Source organism: Haematobia irritans, chromosome 3 (assembly GCF_050003625.1).
Source record: "Haematobia irritans isolate KBUSLIRL chromosome 3, ASM5000362v1, whole genome shotgun sequence".
NCBI lineage: Eukaryota > Metazoa > Arthropoda > Insecta > Diptera > Muscidae > Haematobia > Haematobia irritans.
In genome coordinates, this window is record NC_134399.1 from 174,167,641 (window position 1) to 174,192,530 (window position 24,890).

At 36.1% G+C, this 24,890-nt stretch overlaps 2 protein-coding genes across 2 annotated transcripts; both read left to right on the forward strand.

The window, feature by feature from the left end:
* The first annotated feature begins 16,530 nt into the window (after positions 1–16,530).
* Positions 16,531–18,429, forward strand: LOC142231288 (uncharacterized). The gene has a single exon (XM_075301903.1). It carries the CDS (start codon positions 16,531–16,533, stop codon positions 18,427–18,429), a length of 1,899 nt encoding a protein of 632 aa, XP_075158018.1.
* Positions 18,430–20,716: 2,287 nt separating this feature from the next.
* On the forward strand, positions 20,717–23,755 carry LOC142231289 (uncharacterized). Its single transcript, XM_075301904.1, has one exon. It carries the CDS (start codon positions 20,717–20,719, stop codon positions 23,753–23,755), a length of 3,039 nt encoding a protein of 1,012 aa, XP_075158019.1.
* Positions 23,756–24,890: the final 1,135 nt, after the last annotated feature.

A 24,890-nucleotide genomic window follows, 5' to 3' on the forward strand; every position in this document is an offset into this window, starting at 1 on the left:
TTAGTTTGCGGTGGCCATGTATCGGACAATAGATATAAAGGGTGATTTGTTAAGAGCTTGATAACTTTTTTTTTTAAAAAACGCATAAAATTTGCAAAATCTCATCGGTTCTTTATTTGAAACGTTAGATTGGTCCATGACATTTACTTTTTGAAGATAATTTCATTTAAATGTTGACCGCGGCTGCGTCTTAGGTGGTCCATTCGGAAAGTCCAATTTTGGGCAACTTTTTCGAGCATTTCGGCCGGAATAGCCCGAATTTCTTCGGAAATGTTGTCTTCCAAAGCTGGAATAGTTGCTGGCTTATTTCTGTAGACTTTAGACTTGACGTAGCCCCACAAAAAATAGTCTAAAGGCGTCAAATCGCATGATCTTGGTGGCCAACTTACCGGTCCATTTCTTGAGATGAATTGTTCTCCGAAGTTTTCCCTCAAAATGGCCATAGAATCGCGAGCTGTGTGGCATGTAGCGCCATCTTGTTGAAACCACATGTCAACCAAGTTCAGTTCTTCCATTTTTGGCAACAAAAAGTTTGTTAGCATCGAACGATAGCGATCGCCATTCACCGTAACGTTGCGTCCAACAGCATCTTTGAAAAAATACGGTCCAATGATTCCACCAGCGTACAAACCACATGTCAACCAAGTTCAGTTCTTCCATTTTTGGCAACAAAAAGTTTGTTAGCATCGAACGATAGCGATCGCCATTCACCGTAACGTTGCGTCCAACAGCATCTTTGAAAAAATACGGTCCAATGATTCCACCAGCGTACAAACCACACCAAACAGTGCATTTTTCGGGATGCATGGGCAGTTCTTGAACGGCTTCTGGTTGCTCTTCACTCCAAATGCGGCAATTTTGCTTATTTACGTAGCCATTCAACCAGAAGTGAGCCTCATCGCTGAACAAAATTTGTCGATAAAAAAGCGGATTTTCTGCCACTGATTTTAGTAATAAAATTCAATGATTTGCAAGCGTTGCTCATTAGTAAGTCTATTCATGATGAAATGTCAAAGCATACTGAGCATCTTTCTCTTTGACACCATGTCTGAAATCCCACGTGATCTGTCAAATACTAATGCATGAAAATCCTAACCTCAAAAGAATCACCCTTTATATGGGAGCTATCTAAATCTGAACCGATTTCCACCAAATTTGGCACACTTTACTGTACCACTAATTAGACTCCTCGTGCAAAATTTCGAGAACATGTGGGCAAAACTTTGGCTTCTGGGGCCATATAAATTATTGGAAAAATCCGGTGTTGCTGCAGAAGCCAGAGTTTTGCCTAGATGTGATCGAAATTTTGCTCGTAATAAGTAGTACAATAAAGTGTGCAAAATTTGGCATTTTCAGAATACCACCACGACCCAGAATATATAAACATTATGGGGCCTAAGACCAGTATTTCGATGTGTTACAAACGGAATGACAAAGTTAGTATACATCCCATCCATTGGTGCAGGATATGAAAACTCTTTAGAATTTGTTTTCGTTCAACTTTAAACTTTTCTTCCTTTTGGTCATCGTTTGTTTTTATTTCCTTTTTGGTGTTTTTTGAGGATTTTTTGTCTACTTTTTTATGTTGTTCGAAGAGGCTGTCTTCTCTTGAAAAATGGTCATCATTGCCTTTGGTCTTTAATGTTTTTTTTTTTTTAACCAAAGACAACATCAACTATCCCTTCTCAAGTCAAGTCAATATTTCTATCCTCAATAAGCGGATGATATACGCAAAACAGCGATGAAAAACTTTTGAAAAATCTAAAGAAGTAAAAACTTTGAAATGGGACAAAACAAAATTTAAGGACAATTACAGACATTTGGGGATAATGGCGATATAACTGCGATCTATAAGTTTGGATCATTACGTAAGTTAAATATATAATAGAGTATTCAGTTGCGTACAATCGAATCTTCTAACATAATCGTGGGCTTGAAAACCGAACATAAAATACACCCAGATAAATGGTTGGTTGGAATTCGATCACGACAATAAAAAGATAGTTGATTTAACATCCAATTTTGAACTTACTTCCATTAAGTAAAATTCAATTCAATCATTCTAGCATTTATCAATACATAAGATGGGTAGTATGCATGTTTTTCACAATAAATGTAGTCCTCTTGGGGTTACATTAATAGCACAACTTAAATTTCATGCTTTCGAATATTTATTTTCAATTTATTAGAGCGAGATTGTCATCAAGCCTTTTTGTTTAATTGTTAAATTGGCCTTGGCAAAAATTATTTCTCAAACAAGCAAAAAGGCGTCGCCAAAAAATTACTGAAAATGTTCCTTTGGATCCGGAAGTTGGGCAAAATTGGCGCAGAAGCGATGAATTTAACATGGGCTTGTAATAGGACGGATGTCCACCATTTCAACAGCCATTGCACTGAATTCGCATCACTTCTTAAGGTGTGATTAGAATTAAGTGTTTTGTATGTAAATAAAAAAATTTGATATTTTACCAAATAAATTATTTTTTATGATTTTTCCTCAAATATTTTCAAAAATGTGCAATTTTTCTAGAATGGATTTATCATTTTTATCGACAAAATTTGAATAATTTCTACCATTTCATTAATTCTTAATCTGTTTTTAAACTATAAAATTACGCATTAAAATATGAAAAAATCGAATTATAACAAGTATATACGGCCGTAAGTTCGGCCAGGCCGAATCTTATGTACCCTCCACCATGGATTGCGTAGAAATTTCTACAAAAGACTGTCATCCACAATAGAATAACTTGGGTTGTGGTAATACTTTCCGATGGCAAAGTATGATAAAACTTCTTAACATCGTCTTCGGTTCATCTGAGGGCTATATAAAGGGTGGTTAAATTGTAAGGGCCGATGTTGAATGTGAACCACACCTAAATGCCAAGTTTTTTTCCGAATTTTATTTGACATTTCTCTATTTCAGACTTACTCAATTTGAACCATGGAGAGATACACAATCCAACAACGTGTTAAATGGTTCCAAGAAATGGCAACAGTGGATGATCAATTTTCGAAGAAAATCATCTTCAGTGATGAGACACATTTTCACCTCAGTGGATTCGTCAATAAACAGAATTGCCGCATTTGGGCGAATGAGAATCCAAGAGTGATTGTCGAAAAACCAATGCACCCACAAAGAGTGACTGTTTGGTGCGATTTATGGGCTGGCGGCATCATCGGGCCGTATTTTTTCCAAAATGAGGCCGGTCAGGCAGTTACTGTGAATGGTATCGTGAGATGATAACGAACTTTTTATGGCCCTAATTGGAAGATATGGATGTGGACGATATGTGGTATCAGCAGGACGGTGCCACTTGCCACACAGTTAACGAAACAATGGCTCTTTTGCGCAACAAATTCAATGGCCGTGTTATCTCACGTAATGGCGATGTCAATTGGCCGCCAAGATCATGTGATTTGACACCGTTGAACTTTTTTCTTTGGGGTTATTTGAAAGAAAAGGTGTACATCGATAAGCCAGCAACAATTCAAGAGCTAAAGGATGAGATAATTCGGAACATTAACGGCATAGAACCTCCATTATGCCTCAGTGTCATCGAAAATTTGGACCATCGGATGAAGGTGTGCCACCGAGGTCGCGGCGCCCATTTGGCCGATATTTTGTTCCATACATAATTGAATAATACCAATATATCATAATAAAATAAAATTACAATAATTTCCTAAATAGTTTGTGTTTTATTCAAAATCACCAACGGCCCTTGACATTTTAACCACCCTTTACATATAACTATAGACCAATATACTAGCACAATGTACCAAATTTCAACTTAATCGGATGAAATGTTCTCCTCCAAAAGGCTCCAGAACCAAATTTTGGGTTCGGTTTATATGTGAGTTATATATAATTATGGACCGATGTGGACCAATTTTTGTGTGGTTGTTAGAGACCATATACCAACACCATGTACCAAATTTCAGCCGGATCGGATGAAATTTGTTTCTCTTTGAAGCTCCGCACGCCAAATCTGGGTATCGGTTTTTATGGGGGCTATATATAATTATGGACCGATTTCGACCAATTTTTGCATGGTTATTAGAGACCATATACCAAGATCATGTACCAAATTTCAGCCAGATCGGATGAAATTTGCTTCTCTTAGAGTCTCCGCAAGCCAAATCGGGGGATCGGTTTATATGGGGGCTATATATAATTATGGTCCGATGTGAACCAATTTTTGCATACTTGTTAGAGACCATATACTAACACCATTTAAGAAATTTCAACCGGATCGGATGAAATTTGCTTCTCTTATGGCCCATTTGCAATACCATCCGACCTACATCAATAACAACTACTTGTGCCAAGTTTCAAGTCGATAGCTTGTTTCGTTCGGAAGTTAGCGTGATTTCAACAGACGGACGGGCGGACGGACATGCTCAGATCGACTCAGAATTTCACCACGACTTAGAATATATATACTTTATGGGGTCTTAGAGCAATATTTTGATGTGTTACAAGCGGAATGACATAGTTAATATACCCCCATCCTATGGTGGAGGGTATAAAAACGAAAAATTAAAATTTGCTTACTAGTAGCAAGTACACAAAACTCAAATTTAAAAGAGAATTGTGTCTTAAAAGTATCGTTACTTGTATTCTCCGCTTCTTTGGCTCGAAATCAACACCAATATTTTTAAAGTAAAGACAAAATCTTTGGAACGGAGCATGTTTTTTTTCAGTGTACGACGTAAGATGTAAGTAGCCAAAAGAAAAGTTTTTGGGGTTAAGCTTTATTAAATTGTTTTCATATTCTGTTTTTGCAATTTATTAGCAAAGCTATTCGTTTAAAAATCAAAGTTATAATAGACATTTTTAAATTACTATTTCAAAAACACTTGAATCCAAAGATGCAAAGTTCTCGAAACAAGTTTATTTAAATCTTTTTTATACACCTTAATTTATAGCAAGCGTTGTAACGATTAGCCATATACTTTTTTATTTGCTTCTATTTAAATGTTTTTAATGTCAATAGAAAACTTCGTTTGTCTAAGCTTTTGTTTCTCCGAAAATGAAGCTCTTCTTTCAGTAGAGCACAAGCACATTTACTCATTTCTTAACATGATCATGAATTTAGGTTTCATTTTTTGGCACAATATATGATTGATTTTAATGATTAGTACTTGAAACATGGATTCATTTCTTACCGAATTCAATATCCTTTCCATGGTCTCATACAAGACAAAAACCTATTTGAACATTCAATGTTATTTAGCCCATTGCTGATGTATGCATTTCTATTCTTCCTATTATGAAATTGAACAAATTTTCAGCTAACCATCGTCATCATTTCCTAGAGCAATCGTCGTCCTGCTGGTATGCCGTTGTCATTGTTTACCCATGGATGAATTGATTTGGGTTGTTTTTTTGTTGTTTTCTTCTTGTTTTTTGTGTTCTTCCATTTCATTTCCTATTTCCTTGGAAAAGGAGATGAAACTTAGGCAACTTATTTACAATGAAATGTTGGATTAAAGGTATTGGCTGAGAGTATAGATGTAAAGTTAGTATTTGCTACTCATTCACTCATTCGCTCAATTTTCTTCTTGGGTATCTAACCCGCAGCGTATCGTAGACACAATTGTTTTTCGTATTTCACATTTTACCAAAGTTGATTGTATTTCCTTCCGCTTTGTTCTAAGACTCCATCACACTTGAATTGTCTTTGTACTCATCATCATTAAAGGATGGATGATATGATAAGTTGGTCATTCTATTTCGTTAAAAGGAAATAAACCCGTACACGCAAAAAAATAATTCTTTCCTCCCAAACGAAATTTTAGACAAACAAAGTTCGTTTCTCATTTGCTTTTCGCTGTAAGGAAGTGTATTTGGAGGAAAAGTATATACTTTTTGTGATAAACGTTTATTCTTTTCCAGGATGTAAAAACAATTTCATAAAGACAAACTCAAAAAAAACATTGTATTCTTGCTAATTGCATTTTCCCTCACATCTTCCTCACATCCACGAGGTTTTCTAGTTCGTAACATCTTTTCCTGTAATATCAACAATGTAGAAGAAATTATACGATTTTATAAATTTTTAATGTTTTTTACTTTTCGCCCAGGGTTGGCCTGTCACAATATGTGACTTTTGCGACATACATTTGCGACGACCTACTGTAGAAAACCAAATTTTGAATAGAAGAAATTCTGGAGATTTTTTAATTTAGTTTGACAGCATTCGCTGTGAGTTTCTGCAGAAATTTGTGAAAGTTTTCCCATGGTCAAGCCTATTTTCTTAGGTGGTATCGAAATTACCGTTGGTGAGTGTGCAAAATACCTTGGGGTTATATTGGACAGGGGGTTATACTGAACTTAAAGCAAAGAAAGGACGAAAAAATCCACGGTTACCCTGTACTCGTGCAAAAGGCAATAGGGAAAATGTGGGGACTAAAACCGAAAATTGTGAACATGCCTAAGAATTGAAACTTCTTCGCACATGCCATCGTCTTGGATATCATCGAATTCGCTGCCTAGTTGACTCGACTAAAGTATTTTCAGTTTGCGACTTTTGTTACTTTTTCTACATTTACGACGCGTATGTGACGTTTACGACGTTTACAACTTTGCGACAGTCGCAAACCTAAAAAAGTTTGATACAGGCCATCTCTGCTTTCGCCTGGACGGAGAATCGAACCGCGGACCATGCACTTTGTAAGCCAACACACTAACCACTGAGCTATGTACCTTAGATAGGGTCACGGCCTAAAGGGGAAAAAAAAGTTTATGCGGTCACTCCCCAGTTTTGTAGCATATTCGAAGACAATTTCAGAACACCAAAACTTTTTTTCGTGCACCCCGAAATACAATTTATTGTGCTGTGTCTTTTGACTTTTTAAAATCTCTGTAACTTTTTTGTTTATGAATATAAGTAAATACTTCAAAAGCAAAAGTTTCATACTTTGTTAAGATCTTTATAATGGTTATCAGAAATGGGCATCATAGGGGTATACGAAGCGAAATAAAAAAATTAAAAATCAAATTTGACGTCGGGGTCAAAAATGACCAATGCACGAAATATAGCCCCTGATCAACCAAGAACAACGATATGCATTTCTTTTCGATCGTATTTCAAATGACGACACAGCACAATAATAGTATTTCGGGGGGTCGTAGGGTGCACGAAAAAAAAAAGGTTTGGTGTTCTGAAATTGTCTTCGAATATGCTACAAAACTGGGGGGTGACCGCATCAGCTTTTTTCGTGACCCTATTTAATGTACCTGTTATGGTCATCAATAGATAATTAACCATATAAGGTATATTTATATAGCATAGCTTGCGGCGCCCACGAACCTATTAAGCAAACTTTATTTAACAGAAATATACATTTAGTTGGGCACCGTGGAGTAGTGGTTGCTACGTCCGCCTTGCATGGCAAGGGTCGTGGGTTCGATCCCTGCTTCGACCGAACACCAAAAATTTATTTGTTTTTTTTTTAATATATTCCAGATATTTCCGGAAGATTCCAAAAAGATGTTCAACATTACATACTACTATATTATATTTTTACTATGAACTGTAAAATGTGTCTTATTAAAGACTTAAAGTCAGAAAAGAACAGTTCTTGATATAAATGAAATGGACTGTCTTGTTGGTTCAAAAAAAAATTTTTTTTGTTTTTTTTTTTTTGAAAAAATAAAAGTTTTGTAACAAACTAATTTTTTTGGTGATAAAAGTTTAAAATTTTGGAAGCAATTAAAAATTGGTCCATAATTACAAGATGGCTGATATGCATTGCAACCAACTTCAAATTGTTATTTATAATAAAGTGTATGCGTGATAGTGTGATTTCTTTATATTTGGCTGGAAACCACAAACGCCTATCGTTAGAGCCCTCCACACTGAAAAAAATATTGTCGTGAGGCCAAAGATTTCATGTCTTTAAAATACGAATGCAAATTTTGCTTAGCGTAGAAGACGCATTTCTCTAATATAAAGTTTTTTCTCCTTGTCCAAAAGTCGACAATCTTTTTAATGAAGTCGTGTTGTCCTAATAATTAAGTGCTTTACATTATACAAATTTTGCTTAGCATAGAAGACGCATTTCTATAATATAAAGTTTTTTCCTTGTCTAAAAGTCGATACAATTTTCAATGAAGTCGTATTGTCCTTATAATTAAGTGATTTCACTTAAAAATGGGTATCATAACATGAAAGAAAACAATTTTGGGCTAAGGTCAAGTTGACTTTAGTAATTCAGAAAAATTTTTTAAAATTAATGAAATTGCCTTTCTTTAAAATTAATGAATTGACATGTTTTTCAACACTTTATTTTAAAGACTTTTACTTGAAACATAGCATAATTTCTACTGGAAGTCGAGTCTGAATTTGGAAAATAAAGTTGTCGTTAACTCGTTTTTAAAGGACTTTGATAGCATATGAAGAAAAAAAGCTGAAAAAAAACAAAAAAAAATAAATTTGCTTCCTAGAAGCAAGTACAGAAAACCCAAATTTAAAAGAGAATTGTGTATTAAAAATATCCTTAATTGTATTCTCCGCTTCTTTGGCTAGGAATGAATACCAAAATTTTTAGAGTAAAGACAAAATCTTTGGAACCGGGCATGCTTTTTTCAGTGCAGCATTTAAATATAAATAAATCTTTTTTCTCGTATCATAAAAACGGTAACATCGGCAGAAATGATCCGAACGATGAAGATCAGCTTTAATCGAACACCACAAGAACGGATGCAACACATATTGAGAAATCACTTTGAATGACCCATAAAGTTCCAAAAAGTACAGAAGCTCATCGATGCACAAATGCTAGTTGGACTGGAAAGAGTTAAGGAATTGCTTCGCTTGCACGTATGTGGTCAACCATTGCAAATTGAGCAGTTTGTGTACAAACAAAATGATCAGGTTTTTCTTGACCGTTACGGCGGCCTAATACCATCGGCGGCTGAGTTCTGGTGCCCAAACGTTTTCACGGTGCTCTTTTAAAATGTATACCACTATATCGGAAGAGACTGTCCATTGAAACCATTGTAAAATAAGAAATATTTTGTGTATTACAAAATAATTCTTATCGTGAGTGAGTGTCAGTAAAATATTGCTCACGTGCACACCTCAGCAAGAGTCAACCAAGAACGGCTTAAGATGGTGGTGCCTCCCTTCATTTCTGCCGCCAATGGTTATCAAAATTTCAGGATCTCAATTGATTGGACTTTTGCGCCCGTGGTATTTTGGGGAGTTAGTTTTGTACCCCAGTTCCCACCGAACACCAAAATGTTTTCTGCGGTGGTTTATCCCCTCTCAGTGACGTGCTTAAAATTTTCTTTCTTTAAATCTTTCACCGCAGGGTGGAATGCAGTTCGGACTCGGTTATAAAAAACAGGTTCCTTGTCACTGAGCTAAACATAGAACAGGGACGCACTCAGTGATAAGAGAGAAGTTCACCACTGTCGTCTCACAATGGACTGAGCCTGAAATATTGGGCTGCGACTTTACCTAATCTTGATACTAAAATATACCAATGTGTCGATCGTCTTAGGATGGCGCTTCCACGGGAATGGCTTTTTCGGCCGTTTGAAGGCCACAATTTGTGCCAAAGGTAATCAGTTTAATTGATGTATTCAATTATTTATTTTGTTACAGTTTTTTTATTTATAACTATTTTTCGTTTGTGTGAAATAATTTTCTTGTAATTTTACATGAGTGTTAACGTTCTTATGAATTTACTAAATCGAAATTTAATGAACCAATGAATAATATGAAACTAATTATTTCCGAACGAAAGTGTCATTTATTTTTGTATACTCTGCGCCACACTGTGGAACAGGGTATCATAAGTTAGTGCATATGTTTGCAACACCCAGAAGGAGACCAGATAGACATATGGTGTCTTTGGAAAAAATGCTCAGGGTGGGCTTCTTAGTCGATATGGCCATGTCCGTCTGTCCGTGAACATATTTTTGTAATCAAAGTCTAGGTCACGGTTTAAGTTCAATTGACTTGTGTGTTTTGGCTCAGAATAGAACACTATTGATTTTCGAAGAAATCGGTTCAGATTTAGATATAGCTCCCATATATATATTTCGCCCGATTTGGATTTATATGGCCACAGCAGCCAGAGTTTTGCCCTAATTTGCTTAAAATTTTGCACAAGAAGAACAATTATTACTATAGTCAAGTGTGCCAAATTTTATTGAAATCGGTTCAGATTTAGATATAGCTCCAATATATATCTTTCGCCCGATATGGACTAATACGGTCCCAGAATCCAGAGTTTAACCCGAAATTGGTTGAAATTTTGCACTAGAAATACAATTAATAGCGTAGTCAAGTGTGCCAAATTTTATTGAAATCGGTTCAGATTTAGATATACCTCCCATATGTATCGTTCGCCCGATTTACACACAGGTTAGGTTAAAGGTTAAAGTGGCAGCCCGATTAAGATTCAGGCTCACTTAGACTATTCAGTCCATTGTGATACCATTTACACACATATGACCACAGTGGCCAATCTTTTACTCCGATTTAATTGAAACTTTGCACAGAGAGTAGAATGAGCATTGTAGCTACACGCAAAAACATAATTCTTTCCTCCCAAACGAAATTTTAGACAAACAAAGTTCGTTTCTCATTTGCTTTTCGCTATAAGGAGGTGTATTTGGAAGAAAAGTATATACTTTTTGTGATAAACGTTTATTCTTTTCCAGGATGTAAAAACAATTTCATAAAGACAAACTCAAAAAAAAAAACATTGTTTTCTTGATAATTGCATTTTCCCTCACATCTTTCTCACATCCACGAGGTTTTTTTAGTTCTTAACACCTTTTCCTGTAATACCAACAATGTAGAAGAAACTATACGATTTTATACATTTTTAAAAATTTTTTACCTTTCGCCTGGACGGAGAATCGAACCACGGACCATGCACTTTGTAAGCCAACACACTAACCACTGAGCTATGTACCTGTAATGGTTATCAATAGATAAATATCCATATAAGTTATATTTATATAGCATAGCTTGCGGCGCCCACGAACCGAATAAACATAGTTTATTTAACAGAAACAAACATTTAGTTTGGCACCGTGGAGCAGTGGTTGCTACGTCCGACTTGCATGCCAAGGGTCGTGGGTTCGATCCCTGCTTCGACCAAAGTTTTTTTTGCTGTTTTTTTTTACTTATATTCCTGATATGTTCGAAAAAATGTTCAACATTACATTGTAGTATATTAAATTTTGAACTGTAAAATGTGTCTTATTAAAGACTTAAAGTCAGAAAAGAACAGTGTTTGATATAAACGAAATGGACTGTGTTGTTGTTTCAAAAATAACTTTTTTTATTGAAAAAATGAAACTTTTGTAACAAACGAATTTTTTTGGTGATAAAAGTTTAAAATTTTCGAAGCAATTCAAAAAACTCTAACAAAAGAAAAACGTTTTCGGTACACGTTTTCCAAACGTTTTTTTTTTCTTTGCGTGTATGCGTGCCAAATTTGGTTGAAATCGGTTTAGATTTAGATATAGCTCCCATATATATCGTTCGCCCGATTTACACTAATATGACCACAGTGAGCAATCTTTTACTCCGATTTAATTGAAATTTTGCACAGGGAGTAGAATTAGCATTGTAGGTATGCCTGCCAAATTTGGTTGAAATCAGTTCAGATTTAGATATATCTACCATATATAGCTTTCGCCGATTTACACTCATATGACCACAGAGGCCAATTTTTAGCTCCGATTTAGTTGAAATTTTGCACAGGGAGTAGAATTAGCATTGTAGCTATGCGTGCCAAATTTGGTTGAAATCGGCTCCGATTTAGATATATCTCCCATATATAGCTTTCACCCGATTTACACTCATATGATCACAGAGGCCAATTTTTAACTCCGATTTGGTTGAAATTTTGCACAGGTAGTAGAATTAGCATTCTTGCTATGCGTGCCAAATTTGGTTGAAATCGGTTCAGATTTAGATATAGCTCTCATATATATATGTTTTTCTGATTTCGACAAAAATGGTCAAAATACCAACATTTTCCTAGTAAAATCGCCACTGCTTAGTCGAAAAGTTGTAAAAATGACTCTAATTTTCCTAAACTTCTAATACACATATATCGAGCGATAAATCATAAATAAACTTTTGCGAAGTTTCCTTAAAATTGCTTCAGATTTAAATGTTTCCCATATTTTTTTATTAAGATTGTGTTTTTAATTTAAATTTTGTTATTTTATTAAAATATTAAATAGGTTAATAAATATTTTTATTGAAAATGTAAAAAAATCTTAATTGTCTTTATTTTTTAATTGAATTAAAAGTTGATTCTATCAATTATCTTTTTAATTGATTACGTTTTCATATTCAATCAACTTTTTAATTGGTACTATTTTTGTGATATTTTTCTGTGAGTATATCTAATAGCCAAAATCCATTGGCTTTATATACATTAGGTGTAGGTTCTTTAAGTTGGTAAAAAGATCATAATCGATTCACGGTTTCCATTGTGAAAATCTCAAAATTTTTTGAAATTATTCGGGCTTTCAAAACACGGATTCAAATACGCGTAGTACAATCAAAAACTGTTTTCCATTTCTTCATTTATTTATTTATTAAGCCTATGGATATAAATCCTTTACATTGAACCATTAAAAATGTATATTATTACCTTTGTTTGTCCTCTAATATCCCAGCAAAAAAACGTCGCCAAAAAAGTAATGAAAATGTTCTTTTTGGATCCGGAAGTGGTGCAAAATTGACGCTGAAACGATGAATTTAACATGGGCTTGTCATAGGGCGGATGTCCTCCATTTCAACAGCCGTTGCACTGAATTTGCATCACTTCTTTAGGTGTGATCCGAATTCAATGTTTTGGACGTTAATTCAAAAATTCTGTGATACTTTGTCAAAAAAAGATTTTTTTGAAGTTTTTATAATTTTTAATGGATTCTAACGCTTGTCGGAAACGTTCGATTTTAAATGATTTGTACCATTTTATGAATTCTTATTCTGTTTTTAACCTATTTGAAGGGAAAAAAGTTAAAATTACTCAATAAAAGTATGAAACAACCAAGTTATACAAAAATTGAATTAAAAGAATTTCCTGGGTAGCTAAAATAAAGAACATCATTCGAAGTGCAACTTCTGGAAGTGCTTTTAAAGTTGTGCCTTTGGAAGAACTTCCAAATTTTTTTGGTGGGATGTTATATGGTATTTCCCAATGTTCTCTATTTTTTCGATTTTTTCTGTTTGGTGTGTTTGCTGTTGCAAGTAATGACGAAGATAATTTATTATTTTCTCCGATAAGTGGAATAATGTAGCGTGTTTTTTTTCTTTCAGAAATATAAACTTTGAGTAACTACAGACAGCAGGGGAAGGCTGGGCAATTATAGAGGGGTGGAAAACGAATAACTCCAATGCTAACAAACTGTCATCTCAATATTCCTGTTATTTTATCCCTCACTCCCCTCTGTATGTGTGTCATATACAATAATAATACTTTGTTTTTTGCTTTTCTGGAATCGTCTTTCTTAAGAAGCACCTGGATCTGGGACTGATTTTACCATCTACATAATTATGATATCTTCGATGATATTCTGTGACACATCATTGCAATGCTGATGCGTTACTCCTATGATGATAACGATGATACTGATGAACAATCGCATGGAAACATTTTCTGCCATTTCCATAAATGGATAAAAACCTAGCAATGCCGATTGTAGAAAAGATCAAAGATTGTTTATCATAATTACTAGAAGTACGCTCAACCATGGTTTGGTAAATATTTAGGAAGAACAGCTACAAAACAAAGGAACAACGATTAGCCAAAGAGATTTGAAGTAATTGTTTCTATGCTTGAGTGATGATGGGTAAAAAGATGTAATAACAAGAGACATTGAATTAAACTTTAAAATTGATTTTCTATTGGCAAAAAAAATTTTGAGTGTTTTTACATTCCACAAATTTATTTTGATTTTTGAGAGGAATCAAAATGTGTCCGTAAAAATTATTTGTTGCAGTAGCATCCCCTTCTTTCAGATTCGCTTAAACTATTATCATATGCTTTGAAGATGATATGCTCCAAGTCGGTGGGATGGGCGGTGGGTGGTCATGAATTAAGCTCCTTTTCGCTGGGGGACGCATAGCTTAGGACATATGAGCACAACAAGTTTTTCAATAAAAATATAATTTATTTGAGGATTTGGATGGAATTTTCACTTTTTTGCGGGTGGTCATAAATTAAGCTCCTTTTCGCTCTACATCGCAAAGTTTAGGAGATATGAGCAAAACAAGTTTTTCATATAAAAATTAAATTTTCCACCATTTTGGTGGAATTTTAAATTTTTTGGGGGGGTGGCTCCTTTGCGCTCTACGACGCATAGTTTAGGATATATGAGCTAAATAAGGTATTCATATAGGGTGAGTGCAACAAATGTGATATACCCATTTGTTTTTCGATAGCCACATTTTTTGTTTTTCTCCGACGAGGCTAAAATTTTACCACATTCATTTTACTAGTGTTAGCCATCCACGCAACAATGAGCGAAAAATAAGAAACCCAGGTACTATGGTACACCATAATGTAGATTTTTTTGTAAAAAAAAAAAAATAAAGCAATATATTTATCGAAATTGCATACATTTTATGCCTATTTAGTTATTTACATCCGAAAATTAATAAATTGCAAATATACCTTCACACAAAACGAAACGAATAAAAAAAAAACACAAAAAAACATTCGAGCATGGGTAAATGTAAATTCTTTCAACTGACACAAAGAAAGAGTTGCAAAAATCAAACTGATCTTAAATATAAAAATCTTCATTTAAAAATTTCTATTTTTTCAGGATTTGAATGGAATTTACGAGTTTTTGGGGTGGTCATGAATTAAGCTCCTTTTCGTTCTAGGACGCATAGTTTAGGAGATATGACCAAAACAAGTTTTTAATGTAAAAATTTCAATTTTTTCAGGATTTAAACGGAATTTTCGATTTTTTTTTTGGTGTTCATGCATTAAGCTCCTTTTCGATCAAGGACGCATAGTTTAGGAGATATGAGCAAACCAAGTTTTTCATACAAAAATTTAAATTTTTCAGTATTTGGGTGAAATTTTCAATTTTTTTGGGGGTAGCCATGAATTAAGCTCCTTTTCGCTCTAGGTCCCATAGTTTAGGAGATATGAGCAAAACAAGTTTTTCATACAAAAATTTAAATTTTTCAGGATTTGGGTGAAATTTTCGATTTTTTTTTTGGGGTAGTCATGAATTAAGCTCCATTTTGCTCTAGAACGCATAGTTTAGGAGATATGAGCAAAACAAGTTTTTCATACAAAAATTTAAATTTTTCAGGATTTGGATGGAATTTTCGATTTTTTGGGGGGTAGTCATGAATTAAGCTCCTTTTCGCTCTAGGACGCATAGTTTAGGAGATATGAGCAAAACAAATTTTTCATATAAAAATTTCAATTTTTTCAGGATTTGGATGGAATTTTCGATTTTTTGGGGGTGGTCATGAATTAAGCTCCTTTTCGCTCTAGGACGCATAGTTTAGGAGATATGAGCAAAACAAGTTTTTCATATAAAAATTTAAAATTTTTCAGGATTTGGGTGAAATTTTCGATTTTTTTGTTGGTGAATTAAGCTCCTTTTCGCTCTACGACGAATAGTTTACAAGTTTTTTATTTAAAAATTTAAATTTATTCAGGATTTGGATGGAATTTTCGAGTTTTTGGGGGTGGTCATGAATTAAGCACCTTTTCGCTCTAGGACGCATAGTTTCGGAGATATGAGCAAAATAAGTTTTTCATATAAAAATTTAAATTTTTCAAGATTTTCGCTCTACGACGCATAGTTTAGGAGATATGAGTGGTGGTGAACGTACTTTTAATCCACACTGTGCTCGCTTCAAATTTATTATTATTTACTTCATTCATGCTTAGCTGTCTATTTGTTATATTATATATTTCTCATTGTGTATAACACATTGCTCTCATTCATAAATATAACACTGTGTTCTCATTCATAATTATACTCATTACTCTTGTCACTTTAATAATCTCACGTAGAATGATTCTCAATGAGTATTGTTATTGTTGTTTTTTATATTACTTTACTAATATGAATATGTTGTTGTTGCTTTCAAAAACTGTCAATATCAATGAATGTAAACCTGTGAATGAAAAAGAGTAAGCTTAAGCAATACTTTATACGTATGTAGAAAATATGAATGACTTTGAAATATCATTGATAAAATAATGAATGAAGTACCGCTTTAAATTTGGTACACTAGAATAGAACAATGAAATCAAAAATCACTTTAGCTTCGCCCATTGATTGAAACAAGTGAACAGCTCGCGAATAAAGTCTTCAACAGAAATTTTAATAAATCTACCTTATGGTGTAATAAAATTCAAACTCATCATTTGTTTTATTCCTCACCATAAGTGTTGGTCCTTCTGGAACCGGATCTTCCAGTCATTTAATAAAATTTGGAATTCCACAACTATCAAAATCGAAGAAGTTATTGTGCAAATTAGAGTAAAAAATAACACATCATGTCGGAAGAAATGAATTCCTTGACGATGACCAGAGGTCGCTTGAAAGGCTCAATTACTCGTACTTTGGCGTTTGCTCAGGTTCCATCCGCAGAAACAACTTTCGATGATGTGGTTAGCCGCTTGGAGCGTTTGGAAGAGGTTTGGCAAGCGTTTGTAAAATTAACAGATGATTTATACAAATTCAAAGATGTGGAAAATTTTGCGGACCCGGAGGCTGATTTTGCAAGCTACGAAGAGAAATACCTTTCAGCGCGTGGTAAACTGTATGCTTTAAAATCACAATATGCTCCTACTTTGAATGAAAGTACAGCCAACTCGGGAGCAATAGCAAAGTTGGCAGATCAACAGGCTGCATTTTTGGAAAAACTTTCAACGACTAGCCATCCTAAAGAAAATGATTTACCTCGCATAAATATTCCAATTTTTACAGGGACATACAAAGATTGGCCAAGTTTTAAAGATCTTTTTGAGAGCGCTATAGGATCAAAAGGAATATCAAATATTCAAAAGTTTCATTACCTGAAGTCGCTACTCAAAGAAGATGCCGCAAGATTAATACAACATATTCCGGTTACCGAAACTGCTTTTCAAACAACTTGGACAAGGCTCAATGATAGGTATGATCGCCCTAAGCAAATTGTTACTTCTTTCATAGAAGCATTTATGGCCCTACCATCAATATCGACGGAAAATGCTGCAACCATGAGAAAAATATCTGACGGGGCAAATGAAATAATTCGTGGTCTTGATGCTATAGGTAAAGGTGAAAGAGATTGGTGGTTAATCTATTTATTGTTATCTAAACTTGATCCTGAATCAAAGAGCAAGTGGATTCGTGAGAGTCGAGATAATCCACTTCCTACCATTAACGATTTTTTTGAATTCTTAGACAATCGCTGCGAAGAGGTTGAATTGTGTGCAAAGAAACAGGCCCATCAATCCAAGCACAGTCATTCAGGCAAGTCACAAGGTAACCATACAAAATGTCTGGTGAGTACTAAAGCAAAACCCAGCTGTTTATTGTGCAAGTGTCCCGACCATTCAATCTTTACATGTCCCACATTTCTGCAAAAAGATATTAATGAGCGCCGTCACTTCGTAAAAGAATCTGCACTATGTTATAATTGTCTCAGACAGGGTCATGCGGTTTCCAACTGTGTATCAAAAGGTAGATGCAAGCAATGTCATCGAAGACATCATTCACTCCTACATCTTCCGAGTAATGAACATGAACCTACATATTTACCCGGTCAAGTTTCGGAGTCTTCACCCCCTGAATCACCGTCTTCTTCTAATAATACAGCTAGTGCCAATATTCAGTGGTCCACTACAGCTAACATTGCATGTCCCATTTCGTTACCTTCACTTCCATCTAGTAGTAAACATTGTACGTCAGACAAAGAATTTATCATGCCCACTGCTTCTATTTATGTCAGAGATCGCTTTGGAAAGTTTATAACATGTCGAGCTTTATTAGATACCGCTTCAAAGCTGTCTTTTATCACTGAGAGTTGTGCTCAACGTCTAGGCCTTCAAAGATATCCCTCAAAAATAATTGTAAATGGTATTTCATCAATTAAAGCCGAGACAACTCGGGGTTTATGTCAAATATTCGTACGTTCACGCATCTCTGAGCAATCGATTAACGCCAAGGTACATGTTCTGCCTAAAATAACTACATCTCTTCCTGGCTACAGCTTTGAAAATAAGATCAAAAATCAACTTATGGATTTGCCTCTTGCTGACCCCGCATACAACATTTCGTCACAGATTGATATTTTATTTGGCCTAGAACATATTTGGAACATTTTCACATTCAACAAACGTATTGATTCACAGGGCAATACTATTGCAATTTCAACAAGTTTTGGATGGGTTGTAACTTGTGCTGTGTGACGACGAAAGTCGCTAACGCTCGTTTTCCTCCCCACTGAGCTGTCTGTGTTTTGTTATTGTTGTTTGAATTTTTATTTGTTATTGAATTTTATTTGTTGAACTTTTCCTTTTTTTGAATTGAATTATTTATTATTTTTTTGAATTTAATATATGGATTTTGATCTCGACATGAATTGGTTTTACTTTAATACATGAGTTGTCAATAGCCATGTAATACCCTTCTGTATTACCTTCCCTCGTTGCTGGTTATCTACATTACCTTCTCTTCATTACCTACCCTCATACTTGTTTACAATATTGTCCACCATACACCGTTACCTGCCACGCACCTGAGTTGTAAACAAGTAAGGGCAATGAACCTTCAACCAAACCTATAAGCATGAGCTATGATCAACGCATCAGCATACACAACAGCGAACAACCAAACATACATAAGCATTGCCTACGATCAACGCATCAACATACCCAACAACGAACAACCAAACATACATAAACATTGCCTATGATCAACGCATCAACATACTCAACAGCGAACAGCCAAACATACATAGGGACAATGCATCGATCGACAAAGGGACAAGCTAGCAACGAACCAACAACCGCACATATGGTTATACAGTAGGCAGCCAGTATACGTAAGCATGAGCATAGGTCAATGCTGGTGGGTGTAAAAAGGGTTTTGTTATTGCAACCGAAATGATGCTGTGTAGTGAAGTAGACATCAGCAGCGATGCGTAGGGACACTATAAAAGGGGCAAAGTAGGTCAAACAAGGAGATCAGTTTTGAGTGAACGAGCGACCAGGCGAGAAGGTGAGTTGAAGTAGAACATAACATTAGAACATTTCAAGTGAGTTAAGACGTACGCCACTTGGACATCAGCAAGACACGACACGGATTGAAACACCAGCAAGACAAGACACGACAAGGACTGAGTTACAGTGCGTCTTCACCGCCACGAGTAACAATACACTTGGACAAGACACGACAAGGACTGAGTTACAGTGCGTCTTCACCGCCACGAGTAACAATACACTTGGACACGACACGACTCCATAGTGACAGGATACCGCGAGTCTGTGCAGCCACTGGTATCACGTTCACTTAGACACGACTCCATAGTGACAGGATACCGCGAGTCTTCACAGCCACTGGTATCACGTTCGCTTAGACACGACTCAACAGTGACAGGATACCGCGCGTCTTCACAGCCACTGGTATCACGTTCGCTTAGACACGACTCAACAGTGACAGGATACCGCGAGTCTTCACAGCCACTGGTATCACGTTCACTTAGACACGACTCAACAGTGACAGGATACCGCGAGTCTTCGCAGCCACTGGTATCACGTTCACTTAGACACGACTCAACCGTGACAGGATACCGCGAGTCCTCACAGCCACTGGTATCACGTTCACTTAGACACGACCCAACAGGAGCAGGATACCGCGAGTCACCGCAGCCACTGGTATCACGCTCCCCTAGACAAGACACGACCCAACAGTGACAGGATACCGCGAGTCACCGCAGCCACTGGTATCACGTCACTTAGACAAGACACGACCCCACAGGATACCGTGAATCTTCCCGTTCACTTAGACACGACGTGACCGCTCATCCGACCCCGTCATCGTGACCCGACGCCCTACCAATCCTACTCGCATCGCCTGCCTCGTCGTGACCTGCACCGCAGCTGGCGTGGTTTCCTATACCGCCGACCCAGCTCATTTCACCGCCGCCGGGCCAAGCCGAGGAGTCATACGCCACCGTGAACTGATAGCTATTAATCAAATCTATAGTTAGACCAAGACATTGTTTACCGCCTAGGCAACTTAACTAACTGTCAATAAACACTCAGCGTAAAACCGAAATCACCTCTTGTGTTCTCTTTGTCCCTGAAAGAAACAAATTTCTGTGACGAACCCGGCCCCGTGAGCTATACCTCAGCCTTGTGGGGAAAACCTGTCGTTACAGCTGAGACAGAGCAAATTTACAACCAAACTACTACACTTGTTACCACCGTGGATATTGATCGTTGCCTTCGAAGCTTTTGGGAACTAGAAGAAACTGAACACCATACTAAAGCCGATCCAGATGACATTTTTGTAGAGACGCACTTTCAAACCACTCACTCGCGTGCAAGTGATGGTAAGTACGTAGTTCAGTTGCCTTTTAAAAATGAAAACCCAATATTTGGAAATACACTAAATGGTGCGCTATCTCGATTCTATGCTGTCGAAAGAAGGCTTCAACGAAATCCAGCAATTCGAGATAAGTATATTGGTTTTATGCGAGATTATGAAAAATTGGGACATATGCGTAAACTCAAACCTCATGAGATTAATGTTACTGATGGTAGAGTTTTTTATCTACCCCATCATCCAGTTTTGGGAGAAAAAATTAGAGTCGTGTTTGATGGCTCATTTCAAGATTCCAACGGTGTATCGCTTAATAATAACTTGCACATTGGGCCAAGTATACAACGGGACTTATTTGCTGTTTGTTTGAGATTTCGTTTCCACAGGTATGTTTTCTCAGCCGACATAGTAAAAATGTTCAGACAAATATGGATATCTGAACATCACAAAAATTATCAACGTATTGTATGGAGAGAGTCGCCGTTACACGAGGTACAACATTACATTTTATGCACGGTTACATATGGCACATCTTGTGCGCCATATCTTTCAGTACGAGTGTTGGAGCAGTTAGCCTATGATTATAAATCCAAGTTCCCCATTGCATCGAAGGTGGTAATGGAGGACTTTTATGTAGATGATGTTATTACCGGGGCACAAACGGAAGAAGAAATCGTTTTCATACGTGATAATTTGGTAAATCTACTAGCCCAAGCAGGCCTGGAACTAAGGAAATGGGTTTCAAATTGCGTGAGTATATCAGATAGTACACAAGATCAATTGTTTTTTGCAGCTCCCGAAAAGGATGTAAAAAAGGTGCTCGGTATTTTTTGGAGACCATCGTCAGATCAACTGGGGTATCATATAGAACTCAACAAAAATCCAGTCGCAACAAAAAGGCAGGTACTATCTGATGTATCACGTATATTTGATCCCATGGGTTTATTATCTCCTGTGGTAATACAATTTAAAATTCTACTAAGAGAACTATGGTCACACAAGCTATCGTGGGATGAACCACTTCCTGAAAATCTTACACGTCAATGGACTACATTTCGACAAGATTTAATTTCTATTCAAGATTTTACACTTCCACGATACATTTTGAATGATGTTACAAAATTGGAGCTGCATGGTTTCTCGGATGCTTCCATACACGCATACTCTGCCGCAGTTTATTGTCGATTCGTAGACGACACTGGTCATACTCATGTCAAACTCATTGCTGCTAAAACAAGGGTAGCTCCCATCAAACAAAAATCGTTGCCGTGTCTTGAATTATGCGGAGCTCTTATTTTATCTCGTCTACTCAAAAGAATAAAAGAAGCCTTGCCACACAAATCAATTGATATACGAGCTTGGTGTGATTCAACAATTGTTTTGTGTTGGCTATCTCAACCACCCATTAAGTTAAAGACATTCGAAGCCAACAGAACATCAGAAATATTGGAAATATTGCCTCGTAAGTTTTGGAATCATGTTGCCTCTAAAGAAAATCCGGCCGACTGTGCCTCAAGAGGGATGCCTGTATCAACACTTCGTTCCTTTGATCTTTGGTGGAAGGGCCCACAATGGCAGAGGGACCCATTCCAAATCAGTAATATGAATAACTGTTCTAATTCATTTGATGTAATTACAGATCCTGACGCACTTGCTGCCTTTAAACTTTCTTCAAAAGTTCTGGTCTCAACAGTGAATGACTATAATCCACTACATGAATTGGTACACCGCATTTCGAAATGGAATAAACTCATACGTGTCGTAGCCTACATCTTCAAGTTCATCAATGCCACTAGATATCCACACCAAATAAAATCGCCGAATATTTCGTTCAACAACTTTAAACACGCCGAACTAATTCTGACAAAGTATGCCCAAGATGTCTTTAGCGAAGAGCGCACGCTATTACAAAGTAAACGCCTAGTAAGTACAACATCTTCATTAGCAAAACTACACCCCTTCATAGACGGCAGCGGCTTGTTACGAGTAGGTGGGCGCCTACGTAACTCAGAACTAGACAATGCTTCCAAATATCCAATAATCTTGCCAAAATGTAGCCGAATAACCAAATTGATTTTACAAAACCTTCATGAGAAAAATCTGCATCCCGGAGTATCGGCCTTATTTGTTATTGCCCGTCAAACCTATTGGATTATTGGTGCAAGAAATCTGATTCGAAATCTGACTCATAATTGCCTCAAATGTTTTCGACAACGACAAATTAATACACAACAGCTAATGGCAGATGTACCATCCATCCGGGTACGCCAAGCGTTTCCCTTTGAAAATACTGGTTGCGACTATGCAGGCCCAATAATTTTAAAACAATACTCAGGACGAAATACAAAGAAATCTAAAGGGTATATCTGTTTATTTGTATGCCTAGTCACCTCCGCCATACATTTGGAACTCGCCACTGATTTAAGCACCGATTGTTTTATTGCCGCTTTAAAAAGATTTATATCGCGAAGAGGAAAATGTAAAAAAATCTTTAGTGACAATGGAAGAAATTTTCTTGGGGCATCTCGAGAATTAAACGAGATGCACAAAGTAATTTTGTCGCAAACTCATAACGAAATTGTCTCCGCATCTTTAGCCGAAGACGGTATACAATGGACGTTTATTCCTCCATTTGCACCCCATTGGGGTGGAATGTGGGAGTCGGCGGTTCGATCGGTTAAGTTGCATCTTAAACGAGTTATTGGAAATACAGAATTAACATTCGAGCAGATGCACACTCTATTGGCTCAGGTGGAAGCCGTAGTTAATTCAAGACCCCTAGGCACTGTTCCAGATACAGATTGCGAATACCTTTCGCCGGCTCATTTTCTTATTGGCAGGCCTTATACAACTGTTCCCGAAGGAGATCTGGTCAACCTCACACCAAACAGACTAGGATATTGGCAGCATGTACAAAATATGTTTCAAGGTTTCTGGCGACGTTGGCATCAAGAATATTTAACTTCTCTGCAACAGCGACCAAAATGGAATAGACCTCAACCAAATCTAGCAGTTGGAGATGTTGTTGTAGTCAAGGAAAAGAATTTACCTCCCTCCAAATTTCTACTGGCAAAAGTGGTCGAAACATATCCCGGTATAGATGGCAATGTAAGAGCTGTAAAACTTAAAACGCAATGCGGAGAAATGACACGTCCTATTTCTACCTTGGTAAAACTTCCCATAATCTGAAACTACGTTTCAGGGGGGCCGGGATGGTGGTGAACGTACTTTTAATCCACACTGTGCTCGCTTCAAATTTATTATTATTTACTTCATTCATGCTTAGCTGTCTATTTGTTATATTATATATTTCTCATTGTGTATAACACATTGCTCTCATTCATAAATATAACACTGTGTTCTCATTCATAATTATACTCATTACTCTTGTCACTTTAATAATCTCACGTAGAATGATTCTCAATGAGTATTGTTATTGTTGTTTTTTATATTACTTTACTAATATGAATATGTTGTTGTTGCTTTCAAAAACTGTCAATATCAATGAATGTAAACCTGTGAATGAAAAAGAGTAAGCTTAAGCAATACTTTATACGTATGTAGAAAATATGAATGACTTTGAAATATCATTGATAAAATAATGAATGAAGTACCGCTTTAAATTTGGTACACTAGAATAGAACAATGAAATCAAAAATCACTTTAGCTTCGCCCATTGATTGAAACAAGTGAACAGCTCGCGAATAAAGTCTTCAACAGAAATTTTAATAAATCTACCTTATGGTGTAATAAAATTCAAACTCATCATTTGTTTTATTCCTCACCAATGAGCAAAATAAGTTTTTCATATAAAAATTTCAATTTTTTTCAGGATTTGGATGAAATTTTCGATTTTTTTGGGGGTAGTCATGAATTAAGCTCCTTTTCGCTGTACGACGCATAGTGTAGGAGATATGAGCAAAATAAGTTTTTCATATAAAAATTTAAATTTTTTCAGGATTTGGATGAAATTTTCGTTTTTTTTTGGGTGGTCATGAATTAAGCTCCTTTTCGCTCTACGACGCATAGTTTAGGAGATATGAGCAAACAAAGTTTTTCATATACAAATTTCAATTTTTTTACGATTTGGATGGAATTTTCGATTTTTTGGGGGTGGTCATGAATTAAGCTCCTTTTCGCTCTAGGACGCATAGTTTAGGAGATATGAGCAAAACAAGTTTTTCATATAAAAATTTAAATTTTTTCAGGATTTGGATGGAATTTTCGATTTTTTGGGGGTGGTCATGAATTAAGCTCCTTTTCGCTCTAGGACGCATAGTTTAGGAGATATGAGCAAAACAAGTTTTTCATATAAAAATTTCAA